We start from the raw sequence: 12,889 nt of genomic DNA on the forward strand, positions 1-12,889 counted from the left end.
TTTTTTATGCTTTTGTGGTTTCCATACAGTGAAAGAATAAAAAGTGAAGTTATGAACCAAAATTATAACAATACTGTTTTTATATTTGTCTTTATATCTATCTTTATTAAAGAACTTTATACTTTTATATTTAAGTTACTCTCTAATGTCCTTTCATTTCAACTTAACTCCTTTTAGCATTTCTTGTAGGGAAAGTCTAAGGATAATGAACTCCCTCAGTGTTGTTTTTTTTTTTAATCTGAGAATGTCCTAATTTCTCCCTCATTTTTAAAAAACTATTTAATTTATATTGGAGTATAGCTGATTAACAATGTTGTGATAGTTTCATGTGCACAGTGAAGCAACTCAGCCATACATATTCTCCCTCATTTTTGACGGACAATTTTGCTAGATATAGAATTTTTGGTTGACAGTTTTTTTTTCTTTATCACTTTAAATATATAATCTCACTGCCTTCTGGTCTTCAATCCACTGGTAATCTTATTAAGAATTTCACCTGATGAGTCACTTTTCTCTTGCTGCTTTTAAGATGCTCTCTTTGTCTTTGTCACCTGTAGTTTGATTGTAATGTCTCTCTGTGGGTGTCTGGGTTTTCCTACTTGGAGTTCATTGAGCCTCTTGTATTTGTCTCTCCATGCCTTTCCTCAAATTTGAGAAGTTTTTAGCCATTATTACTTCAGATAAGTTCTATGCTCCATTTTCTCTCTTTTTTCTCCTTCTGATAGTCCCATAATGTGTATATTGGTCTATTTGATTGTGGCCCATAAGTCTTAGGCTCTGTTCATTTTTCTTCTTGTATTTTTCTTTTTGCTCTTCTGACTCAATAATTTTAGATGACTTGTCTTCAAATGTACTGATTCTTTCTTCTGCCTACTGAAGTCTGCTGTTGAGTCCCTTTGTGAAGTTTTCAATTCAGTTATTATATTTCTCAGCTTCAGAATTTCTGTTTGGATCTTTTTGTAATTTGTATCTCTTTGTTGATATTCTCATTTTGTGCATATATTATTTTCCTGATTTGCTTTAGTTCTTTGTGTTTTCCTTTAGCTTTTTCAGTGTATTTAAGACAGTCATTTAAAAATCTTTGTCGGGGGGCTTCCCTGGTGGCGCAGTGGTTGAGAATCTGCCTGCCAATGCAGGGGACACGGGTTTGAGTGCTGGTCTGGGAAGATCCCACATGCCGCGGAGCAACTAGGCCCGTGAGCCACAACTACTGAGCCTGCACGTCTGGAGCTTGTACTCCGCAACAAGAGACGCCACGACAGTGAGAGGCCCGTGCACTGCGATGAAGAGTGGTCCCTGCTCGCCGCAACTACAGAAAGCCCACGCACAGAAACGAAGACCCAACACAGCCAGAAATAAATAAATAAATAAATAAAATTTAAAAAAAAAATCTTTGTCTAGTAACTGCAGCCTATGTCTCTTTAGGGTCAGTTCCTGGAGATTCAAGTTGTTACTTCGAATAGGCTGCTTCTCTTTTTCTTTGTAGACCTTGTGATCTGTTGTTAAAAATTGCATATTTAAAAAAAGTAGCCTCCTCTCTCAGTCTTTGCAGCCTGGCTCCACGCAGGGAAAGACCTTCAATAATCTGCTCAGTACGAAAACTTAAGGTCTTCTCTGGCATGTGTCTTTCCTGGTCCTGTGTATGAGCTTTTTTTTTTTTTTTTCTAGTTTTGGCTGCTGTTTAAAGTTTTAATTTTCTTAAAAGTCTCCCTAGGGGGCTGCCCTGGTGGCGCAGTGGTTGAGAGTCCTCCTGCTGATGCAGGGAACATGGGTTCGTGCCCCGGTCCGGGAAGATCCCGCATGCCGTGGAGCAGCTGGGCCCGTGAGCCATGGCCGCTGAGCCTGCGCATCCGGAGCCTGTGCTCCACAACGGGAGAGGCCACAACAGTGAGAGGCCCGTGCACCGCAAAAAAAAAAAAAAAAAAAAAGTCTGCGGCTTCTGGGGGACTTAAATATTCTATTCTTTTTTGTCTGTAGTCTCTAATCCCTAGGTAACCACAGGTCTACAGTTTCCACACACTGTGACATTTGCCACTGTTTTAAGATACCTCCAATAGGCCATCATACCCATCTGAGCTCCAAGTCAGTCAAGACAGAAACCAGTGCCTAAGGCCGCCTCCAGACTAGCCAGAACGTTGCACACAAGTTTCAATCTTTTTCATCTATCCCAGGGGAGGGGCTGGGAATTGGGTGGCTTCCTCTGACTACACTGTACCACATCAGAGAGCGGGTGGTGCAAGAATAAGCAAAATCACCACAAAATTTCTTACCATTTTGATTATGACTTTTTATTGTTTGGGCATTTGTTGGTTGCTGTGGGTTTGTGACTCTTTTCTAAATTCCTACAAAGCCATCTTAGTCTATTGTTGTTTACTTGATGTTTTTGTGAGGGAAAAAGGCCCTGGAGCTTCCAAGACTGACCTCTTGCACCTCTTGAGGTACCTAAATTTAAAAAATAATTTCCCGGCTTCCCTGGTGGCGCAGTGGTTGAGAATCCGCCTGCTAATGCAGGGGACACGGGTTCGGGCCCTGGTCTGGGAGGATCCCACATGCTGCGGAGCAACTAGGCCCGTGAGCCACAACTACTGAGCCTGCGCATCTGAAGCCTGTGCTCCGCAGCAAGAGAGGCCACGATAGTGAGAAGCCCGCGCACAGCGATGAAGAGTGGCCCCCGCTCGACACAACTAGAGAAAGCCCTCGCACAGAAACCAAGACCCAACAAAGCAAAAATTAATTAATTAATTAATAAAAGGTGTTGTTATTAAAAAAAAAAAAAAGACCTGGGACAGCCAAATAAATGAATAAATATATTTTAAAAAAATAATAATTTCCCCAAATATTTAGGAATTAAATTATCCTCTTTTATTTTGTTGTAATAACAATAACAGCAGTAATTTTATTGAGCACCTACTATATTCCAGGCATTATTATACACACTTGACCTTTTAAAATAATTAATTTGAACTTTACTACAGTCCAGGTAGTATTATTATACCCTTTTAATAGGTGAGAAAACTGAGGCACAGAGGGTAACCTACTGTCCATGTGGAACTAAGACAGACACATGGGGAATAAAATTGTAAGTCTTCAATAAGTAACATGAAGGCTCTTCATGGTTTTATGTGACTTAAGACGAGGGGGTTACGGTAGACCCGAAGAAGTTGGCTGGATCACACCTCCCCCCAACTTCTCTTGGCGCTATAAATGCTTTAAAATGGGATCTCAGACCTTGAGCTACACTCACAGGGGAACGTGACTGTGGTAGTGGATTGGCCACATTAGTGCCCCTTTCCTTTGAATCAGGAAATAACATGTAGCATATGATCCTAACCAGGAAGGCAAGAGAGGTCCAAACCCAGCCCTGTGGTGGGTGAATAATCAAGGGGATGAAGTGAAGTGGAGTTTCAGAGAGATGACAGACTTAACCCGTCGTGCAGCCAACGTCTTCACACAGACCTGTGGCCTCCAGGAGGGAGACCATCTAGCCTTGATTCTGCCTCGAGTGCCTGAGTGGTGGCTGGTGATCGTGGCCTGCATCCGAACAGGTCAGTGACCCAAGCAGACCTTTGGGCTCACCTAGAGCCAGTGTGTCCTGAAATACTAGGTGTTTTCTCTTCCCCCCAGTTTTTATTCTTAAAAGTCTTTCTTTTTCTCAGACTCACTCAAATATTATTTTACTCCTTCTCATCCACTCTCTCCCTTATACTCACACCCTCTCAAACACAATGTCATAATTCTCTCTCTGTCTCTCTCTCATACACACACACACACACACACACACACACACACACACTTTCTCTTACACGGTCTCAGACATTCTTGCTTCTTTATAAGATTCATCAATTGTTAACGTTTTGCCATATTCGAGCCCTCTCTCCCAGTGAGTCATTTAAGAATCAGTTGCAGACACTGTAACACCCATAAACACCAGATAAACACTGCAGCATGCATCTGCTAAGATCCAAGACATTTCCTTCACATAACCACAGTAGAGTTATCACACAAGAAGTTTAACACTGATGCAATAGAGTTACCTGATATACATCCATCGTCAAAATTCCTCGATTCTCCCAATAATGTCCTTTATAGCATTTATTTGGTTTAAATCAAAAATCCAATGCATTGCATTTAGTTGTTATATCTCCCCCGTCTCCTTTAATCTAGAATGTTTCTCTACGTTCTACACTGTCTACATGACGATGACAATTTTGAAGCATCTAAGCCAGTTGTTTTGCAGAAGGTCCATCAAAATGTGTATTTCTGACTCCTTCTTCATGATTATCTTCAGGTTAGACATTTTTAGCCCAGGCACTAGAAGGGCAATATTGTGTCTTCCCTGGTGCATCACATTGGGGATATATAAAGTTGGTTTGCCCTAATATCATTGATATTATCACTTTAGAAAGGTAGTATCCACCTTTGTAAAGGTACCTTTTCCTTTTGTAGTTAGTAAGTAATCTGTCGTATAATATTTATGGGACTGTGTGAATATCCTGTTCCCCAACTGTCTTTCCCTTTATGGTTTGAGAATCCACTGATGATTCTTGACTGAATTGAATATTTTAATGGTGGTCTTTTATTAGGATTTTCTATTTATATCATTCCTTCTACATTTATTAGTTGGCATTCTTCTATAGAGATTTTCCTTTCCCTTTTAACTGCTTATCTATGCATTAATCTATATAATCAGTATGGGACTCATGGATTCTTTTTCGAATCACTTCAGTTGTTCTATAATGCATGCTCATACAACAATATGTCGTGCTCTTGGTCACATATTCTCTGTCTCATGTTTTCTCACAAATAGTTGATTAATCCGTCAAGATCAAGAATTAACAGCAGTGGCTGAGGGAGTATAGAGAAGCCATGCCATCTGTATAGTGAAGAGATGGTCCATGAGAAACCCAAGACATGACTTGAGACCTCTGGGATAAGAAGAATTAAAGAGGAGTAGAAGCAAAGGACGGAAATTCCAAGAATGGTCATAGCACATGGAAATGCTTAGAGTCAGGAGTAGCCTATACGAAGAATGGTCATCTTGAAATAGAGAATAGAGTTGTGCGAGAGAAAGATGGAGAGTGAGCAGTGCCCTCAGAGTCAGGATGGGGAGTGTGGTGTTTTCCTGGAGACAGGGTCCAGGTGTTAGTGGGGAGAAGAAATGTGGAGGGGAAAAAGTCAGTGCTCCGTGGAACTAAGCAGGCTAGTAATACAGAAGATGGGTAGTAGGAAGATTCAGGACAGGGCATCTGGTGGAGAAATTAGAATGCAATAGGGGCACACAAGACTTGAGCTAATTGTTGGTGATGGAAGATGGAAGGGAAAGTAGAAAAGTTCAAAGGACATTGTAGTTAACTTTGGGTATGACAAACGAAGGAAAGAGAGGAGATTCAAGATGACACAAGGAATGATGACAACAGATGACAAGAGATTCACGATGACAGAGAAGGAAGTGAGAGGAGAAAAATGGGGGCAGGGAGGCAGAGTCAGGGACACTGTCCTACTTGTATCTTTCCCAGATCCTGTGTAAATTTGTATGGAGAAGGACTCACCTGTCTACTGGCTAGATCCATTTAGAGTAGAAATTATTAGGGCAGGCTTTTCCAATTTTAATGTGCATAGAAATCCCTTGGAGAGCTTGTTAAAATGCAGATTCTGATTCAGTAAGTTTGGGGTGGGGGGTGAGATTCTGTGTCTTAGGTGGTGTTGATGCTGTGGACCATCCTTTGCATACCAAGAAGTTAGGGGATTTCTTTGCAGATAAACCAGATCTGACAGCCAAGGTTGTGAGGCTGTGAAAGAGATACCAGAACAGGCAGTTTCTTTCTCATCCCTAGGGATCGTCTTCATGCCAGGGACCACCCAGATGAAGGCCAAGGACATTCTCTATCGACTACAAGTGTCTAAAGCCAAGGGCATTGTGACCACAGATACCCTTGCCCCAGAGGTGGATTCTGTGGCTTCTGAGTGTCCTGCTCTGAAAACCAAGCTCCTGGTGTCTGACCACAGCCGTAAAGGGTGGCTGGACTTCCGATCACTGATGAGGTGAGTTTCTGGTCTGATGAATGTGCTTTCTGAGGAATGGCAGGAGAAAGCCACTCACTGCCTAGTGCTGGTACAGAAGCAGCCAGTGGGAGGAAGCTCACCAGTTCTGAGCTTCTCTTCACAGCTATGTCACTGATTTGCTGTTCAACTCTGGGCTAGTTCCTACTCCTCTCTTGGCTGCAATTGTTTTATGTATTAAATGAGGAAATTGAACTTCTATTGAAATTGAACTCACTAAAATATAATCACCCCTGTGCAAAGGAGATGTGTAAAGTCAGAGGGTTATTGTGTTGCATGTTCCTTGTAGGTGGGGAATCTGAATATTATTTCTATGTAAATAATTAGCAATTAAAGAAGTTGAACAAAAGGTTAAGATGAATTTTTATGGTGAAACATGGTACTGAGGAAAAAATGACAGGCAGCTTTGGGAGCAAACACTTTCCATGTCCTAGGGGGTGGGTGTCTATAGGGACGCCTTGAAGGAAAAGTTAGGGAAGTGCTGAAGGTAAGAAAGACCCCTCCACCTCCAAAACTCTGATTCTGCAAGTCTTCAGGCATTTTTCATGTCACACACAAACCATGCTGGATTTGTTTTCTTGAAGTAATTCCACAGTTTTTAAAGCTCTTTACTTCAACCCCCAAGGGCAAATATTACAGTGAAATCGCATCTTATGCTAGATTCTAAAGTCAGAGAATTAGATTAAAATAGCTTAAACAAAGAATACTCATTAAAACTCACCTAAATTTCCCAGACTCAGTATGGTATCATTTCTCCACAAGAGCCAGGGCTCCCTCCAGCACTGGGATTGCTTGCAGCCTCTCTGCCTGAGTACTATAGGAAGCTTGCATTTACAATTGTAATAGGCCCAAGAAAGAGGTTCTCAGCCAAGGAGAAGCTCCCCAAGAACCGAGGCGGACAGAGGGAGCTACGGATTCTACCTTCCACCTCCAGCTCATGCTAGGGCAGATGTACATGTATACATTCCTTACACTGTCGTTCTCCCTAGCTTTCTCTTTCCCACCCTTCAACACCAAGTTTATGAGGTTAAATTCCCGTGAAGCTACTCTGTGTAAAATACAAGGTTAGCAGTGTGACTAAAAGCATAGTATATGGATCACACTGTCTGAGTCTGAATCCTGGCTCTGCAACTTGCTGGCTATATGTCTTCAGGTAAGTTACCTAACCTCTCTGAGCCTCAGTTCCCTCATCTACAAAATGGGCATAAAAGCAGTACTTGCCTCTTAGGGTTGCTCTGAAGATTGAATGAGTTCTTATTTGTAGATCATTTAGAGCATTGTGTGGAATCATTGGAAATACTATTTCAATGTTTATTAAAATATAAAGTAATCCATCATATTTTCCCCACTTTTTAAAATGAAGAAATGTCAGTCCACCTATCCAAGTCACCCATAAACTTTGTTTGGTGCCTAATACTGGGAGTTGCAAACCCCAGTTTTCTGACTCCAAGACTCATATTGCTTCTTTTGCTTCCCCAGAGGATGGAAAAACAGGAAACATGACTTCTGTCCTTTTGTATTGAATGCCTTTGCAGATCAGAATCCCCAGTTCACACCTGTATTAAGTCAAAGACCCTGGACCCAATGGCCATCTTCTTCACCAGTGGGACCACAGGCTTCCCCAAGATGGCAAAGCACAGCCATGGACTTGCTTTGCGATCCTTCCTCCCTTCATGGTAGGAGAGAGGGCACCAGCTTAGAAGCTGGGCCACGGATCTGGGGTGAAGTGTGTATGTATATGTGTATGTGTATGTGCTGGGAAAGGAACTCTTGGTGGAATTGACCCCGTGCTGTTTATGCTTTCTGCTCTCTTTGGTTCAGACCCCTAAGGGTATGAGAAGTATAGGCTGACAGAGGCATCTGAATGACAAAGGAGGCACATTTGGGTCCTGCCTGAGCACCTTCACAGGAGGCATGGAGGAGATGTGGGTGGAAACAGCAGGCATTCTGCAAACCACACAAATGACAAGCCCCTGTGTCCCTGTCAGTAGTTCCAGGGTTTGGTGGGGAAAGATAAAATGCTCCAGCAATGTGACCTTACGTGGCAGGTCCTCTCCTCTCCTTGATTGTGGACAAATCTGGCATAGAGTTTCCCAGTCATGAACTGTTAGGGAAAAATAATACCTGGAACTAAGGCACACCAAGCCACTGCCCTAACCTGGAACAAACATAGAGGCTGAAACTGGATTAACCATTTAATTGGTTTTAAACCAAACTCTTCTCCCTTCTCTCCATCCATCAACTAGTAATATTCAAACCAGACCATGTTCTATATACTTTGTACCTTATTAACCAGACCAGGGGAGAGAAGGCTTTTTGTAGATAGTTGGTATCTGTGCTAATGATAACAACTGAGTAGCAAAATCCTGGAGGAATGCGGGTGGAGAGAAGGGAAGGATAGTATAGTAGTCAGAATAGTATCTGAGGCTAACTGTATTTTGGAGTTAGCAGGAAATTACTGCAGCTGAAGACGTCTGATGTCCTCTGGTGCCTGTCAGACACAGGCTGGATTCTGGCTGTCGGAGGGTCCCTGCTTGAACCATGGACAGCGGGGTCTACAGTCTTTGTCCATCATCTGCCCCAGTTTGACCCCAAGGTCATTGTACAGGTAAGAAGACGAACCTTTCGATATCAACAAACTCCCAGAAAACACTCATTTCGAGTTCAAAAACTGGATCCACCTGAGAAAATACTTGATTAGCAAAGAAGCCTCTTAGTATAACTCTTAGCATAATATAACCCTGGCTCTGGGTTTCTCAAAGTGTGAAGCACTGAATCAATCATCGTATCAGAATTACATCAAGAGGTAACTTTGAAGAAAACACATATTCCAAACCTTTCCCTAGACCTATGGATCAGACTCTGTGGACCTGGGAACCAGAATATACGTTTTGAGAAATGAAAGCAAACAGAACAAGCTCAGGTCTCCTGGATCCTGGATCCTGGCCCTACCAGGGCCAGGCGGCTGGTGTGTGAATGTTGTGTTTGTGTGGCTACTCAATTTAATGACATATTTAGAAACAAAGGCCTTGGACTATGGCAGATCTAGTTTCGTATCCCATGACTGACATTTATTAGTGGTTTGCTTACCACTCTGAGCTTCAGTTTCCTTATCTGTAAAATGAGACTCCTAATGGTGACTATCGCCACAAAATTGTTGGGAATATTAATGAGACGACATAGGAAAGGTGTGTAAAGTGCTTAGCCCTGAGACTAGCCCAGAGAGAACACTCAGTAAGTGGTAGCAGTTGCTGTTATGCATACACCATGATAATAACGGAGGTCACCTGCGTGAACTCCTTCAACGTATTTCTCTTCACTTAAAAATTGTCTTTGTGTCTCCACTCACTCCCCTGCTTTCTGTCTCAGAGGCAGACCTGCCCCTTCACCTCTCAACGTCCAACTCCCTCCCGACACCTGCTGCCGATCCTGTTCTTTTCCCTGCCCTTGTGTTTGGAGCCCCTCTCTATTAATCTTTAACTCATTAAACCTTTTCTCCTGTATTTGCAATCTCTCATTTTTCATTGACTCTACTCCCTCAGTCCATAAACATATTCAAAGTTCCTCATCCTAAGAACACCTGCCCTTCACGCTGGTACACCTTGGACCAGCCCCGTCTCTCCTCCCTTAAGGTCAGATTGCTCCACAGAACATTCTCCACTTGCTACCGCCTGTTCCCCCAGCTCACCCCTGAACACCGTAGTCATCCAAGGCTCTGCCCTCAACTTTCCCTCCCCTCTAAGCAGCTTCCTGTACTTCCATTTCTCCAGCAGGTACGTCCACTTGGGTGGCTCTCAAAACTGTCCAGTCCTCCCTCCAAGCTAGTTTCCACCGGTTTTTCTGCTGGTTGGTTAAGTTCATCTGCTCATCCCTCCAGCACCTGAAACTGTACCTCCCACTTCTCATTCCCTGCCCCTATGTCAACATCTGCCTCTCCGTCATTATTTTCTGCCTGCATCCTGCCAGTCTCTGAGGCATAGAACTGCACAAACCACAATGAATCCACCTCTCTCCTTCCCCCACCAGGTCTAATTCTCCTTCCCCTACAAGGGGTGTCCCCACAGTCTCAGTGTATTTTAAGCTTGAATTATTTCAAAGAATTGAGTCCACAAATTTACCCCAAACCCTGCATTTGAAAGTTCAATTGTTTAATTTACTTTACAATTATTACTTTCGTGAATTTTTAAAAATAAACTTTTTAAATTACTTGGTTTCATTCTCTCCTATTGAAGATGGGAGATGGTGACTAAAACGAAAAATGTTAAATTAAAATTTTACCATTCAAATTCACAAAACAAAACTTTCCCTTCATTCCCTCCCTACCCATCCCCTCAACTTAGACTTTCTTGTGTTGCTCCAATAGTACCTGACACATGCCATGTACGGAATTCATGCTCAATTTCGGTATACTGAAAGAATTAACAGATGAATAAATGGGCTCTCCTAGAGGAGAGGTCAGAATTAAAATGCTAATAACAAATCTATGTTTTAAATCTTAATTGCAAAAATAAAATTTTTTCTCTCCTGACTTTCTAGACATTATTCAAATACCCTATTACCCAATGCTTTGCTGCGCCCTCTGTATTTCGAATGATTCTGCAGCAGAATTCCGCCAGGTATGGTAGATGTGGCTGCCGTTGGTAACAAGAATCTTCGGGTAGGATTTTAAGTAATCTGATGCACTGTGGCCTGACTGATTTTAGCTATGGTTCTTTGAGGATACTGTGTGTGTGTGTGGTGGGGGGTAAATGTTGGTGGTGATATTTAGCAGCTAGTCTAATTGGTTCTTTAAACAGGATTCAGAGAACCAAATGAAACACTGAGTGAGCCTTGCATCATTGTGGGTTTTTACTTTTATAAACATTTTGTTATGAAATAAACATACAGAAAAGTATATAATACATACATTTACAGATTAATGAATTGTTGAATATAAAACACTTATGCAACCACTCACCCAAGGCCCAAAAATAGGACATGGCCAGTGTCCCCAGAGACCTCCTCATGCCTCTCCATCTCCACTAAAGGAATCCACTGTCTTGGCTTTTATGGTTCATTTCCTTATTTTCCCTCATAGTTTACACAGGAAATATCCCTAGACAAATTATTCTACTTTACTTGCTTTTGAGCTTCATGTAATCGTACATTATTCCATAATATCTGCTTCCTTTTTCAACATTATGTTTCTAAGAAGTGTCCGTGTTGTTAAATAATGCTGGAGTTAATTTTCATTGCTGTATAACATTACATTTTATGAAAGTAGCACATTTTAACTCAGTTCTATTATTGGGCATTTGGGTAGTTTTCAGTTTGGGACTATTGATGATTAATGCTGCATTGAATTTTTGAACATGTACATAAACGCATAAACACACGTTGCTGTAGATCTTCTCTGGGAGAGGAATTGCTAGGTCACACTGACATTGCACCCTACTACCTTATTTTCCAAAGTTTTGAACCAAGGTATGCTCACCCTAGCAGGGTAGGAGCATTTCCATTGTTTCACATCTTTGGCAATATTTGTTTTTGTTCAAGTTTTACTTTTTGCCAATCTGATGGGCATGTAGTATCACACTGTAATTTTATTTTTGCATTTCCCCATGTTTGTGGATTAATTTTTAGCTCACCTGAAATCTGCTCTTTGAACCTTATGGTTGTTTATGTATCTTTTAGCAACTCTGAAATTGAAATGGCTACCTCAGAATCAGAGCTAACATGTTTTAGACATAAAAGACTTAAAATACCAAGGAGTTCAATTTATGAAGATAACTGAAATACAGCTTCATTTTATTCATGAACCCTCAATCTGACAGAATTATGTTTCCAACTGTATTTCAAAGCTCATATTACAGCTACTTGTTGCAACGTTCTTGAGATGGTGAACAAACCCCATACAAATTCACCCAGGGCATGAATATTGCCTCTATTGGAGACTCTGCCCATTTTGTGTACTTTGGATAAAGCTCAGGAAGAATGAGGAACATACCCTCCATGAAGCCAGCCCTGCTGTCCATCACTACAGGCTCTGTATATGTGAGCAGAGGGTGACAAGGGATTCTGCCACCTCCCTCAGCCCTACGAGCTGGCTCAGCTCAGCCCCGGGCAAAGTGGTACTAAGACCCCAATCACTTCTACCCATTTCCTTCAGGGAATCCATCATTATTTTGTGATGGTTTTTGTGTTATTTATGGAAATCTTCATGGGGAAAATAGATGAGAGGATTTACATCGCACAACGTACCTAGCAAACTACTGCAAATATTCACAGCAGACTTTTCTGTTCTCTCCCAAATTCCTACTCTCAGGGAAGTTACCTGTGATCCTCCTTCTCTTCACTTACATGAACCCCGGTCTTCCTTGATGTCCCAAGCAATTCATTTCTAACCCCAAATTTGCGTTCTCCAGCCAGAAACACAAAAGGCCTTCAGTTCACATAAGCCCACTCTTCCCAGAAGGCAGTACAGTTCTATTACCATCCTAGCATATCCTTGGGGTCTTATCCCTCAGCCCTTATGGTTTACAAAAATATCCCTCTTAGCCATGTAGAATGCTTAGAATGTGTTCCAAGCACACTTCTCCCTCTTGTTACATCAACATCCTTATTCAGTCCTGATCTCCCTGATTTAACCCATTAGCCTCACCACCACCACCACCTACCCCTGCCAGATGAGTTAACAGGTACCAACAGGAAATGACTTCCACTTGGACTTGACCACCAGGAAAATGCCCAGAAGGCAAGTAAGAAAGCGAAGAAGCAGAAGGATGAATGATCCAGATGACAATGCTCTGAGCTCTCCCTGGGCCTGGGGCAGAGCGCCCAAGCCCAATCT

General features: G+C 42.0%; 1 protein-coding gene across 2 annotated transcripts in view; it reads left to right on the forward strand.

Annotated features, from left to right (window-relative positions):
• LOC117198746 (acyl-coenzyme A synthetase ACSM1, mitochondrial-like) overlaps nt 1-12,889 on the forward strand; it is a 43,843-nt gene that overhangs the window by 7,178 nt on the left and 23,776 nt on the right. For both annotated transcript variants that reach the window (XM_049699060.1, XM_049699059.1), the window contains exons 2-6: nt 3,335-3,545; nt 5,835-6,042; nt 7,596-7,736; nt 8,509-8,668; nt 10,597-10,676. In XM_049699060.1, coding sequence (XP_049555017.1) covers nt 3,335-3,545; nt 5,835-6,042; nt 7,596-7,736; nt 8,509-8,668; nt 10,597-10,676 — 800 coding nt within the window. The remainder of the gene's footprint in view (nt 1-3,334; nt 3,546-5,834; nt 6,043-7,595; nt 7,737-8,508; nt 8,669-10,596; nt 10,677-12,889) is intronic.

Source organism: Orcinus orca, chromosome 16, assembly GCF_937001465.1.
Source record: "Orcinus orca chromosome 16, mOrcOrc1.1, whole genome shotgun sequence".
NCBI classification, from domain to species: Eukaryota; Metazoa; Chordata; class Mammalia; order Artiodactyla; family Delphinidae; genus Orcinus; species Orcinus orca.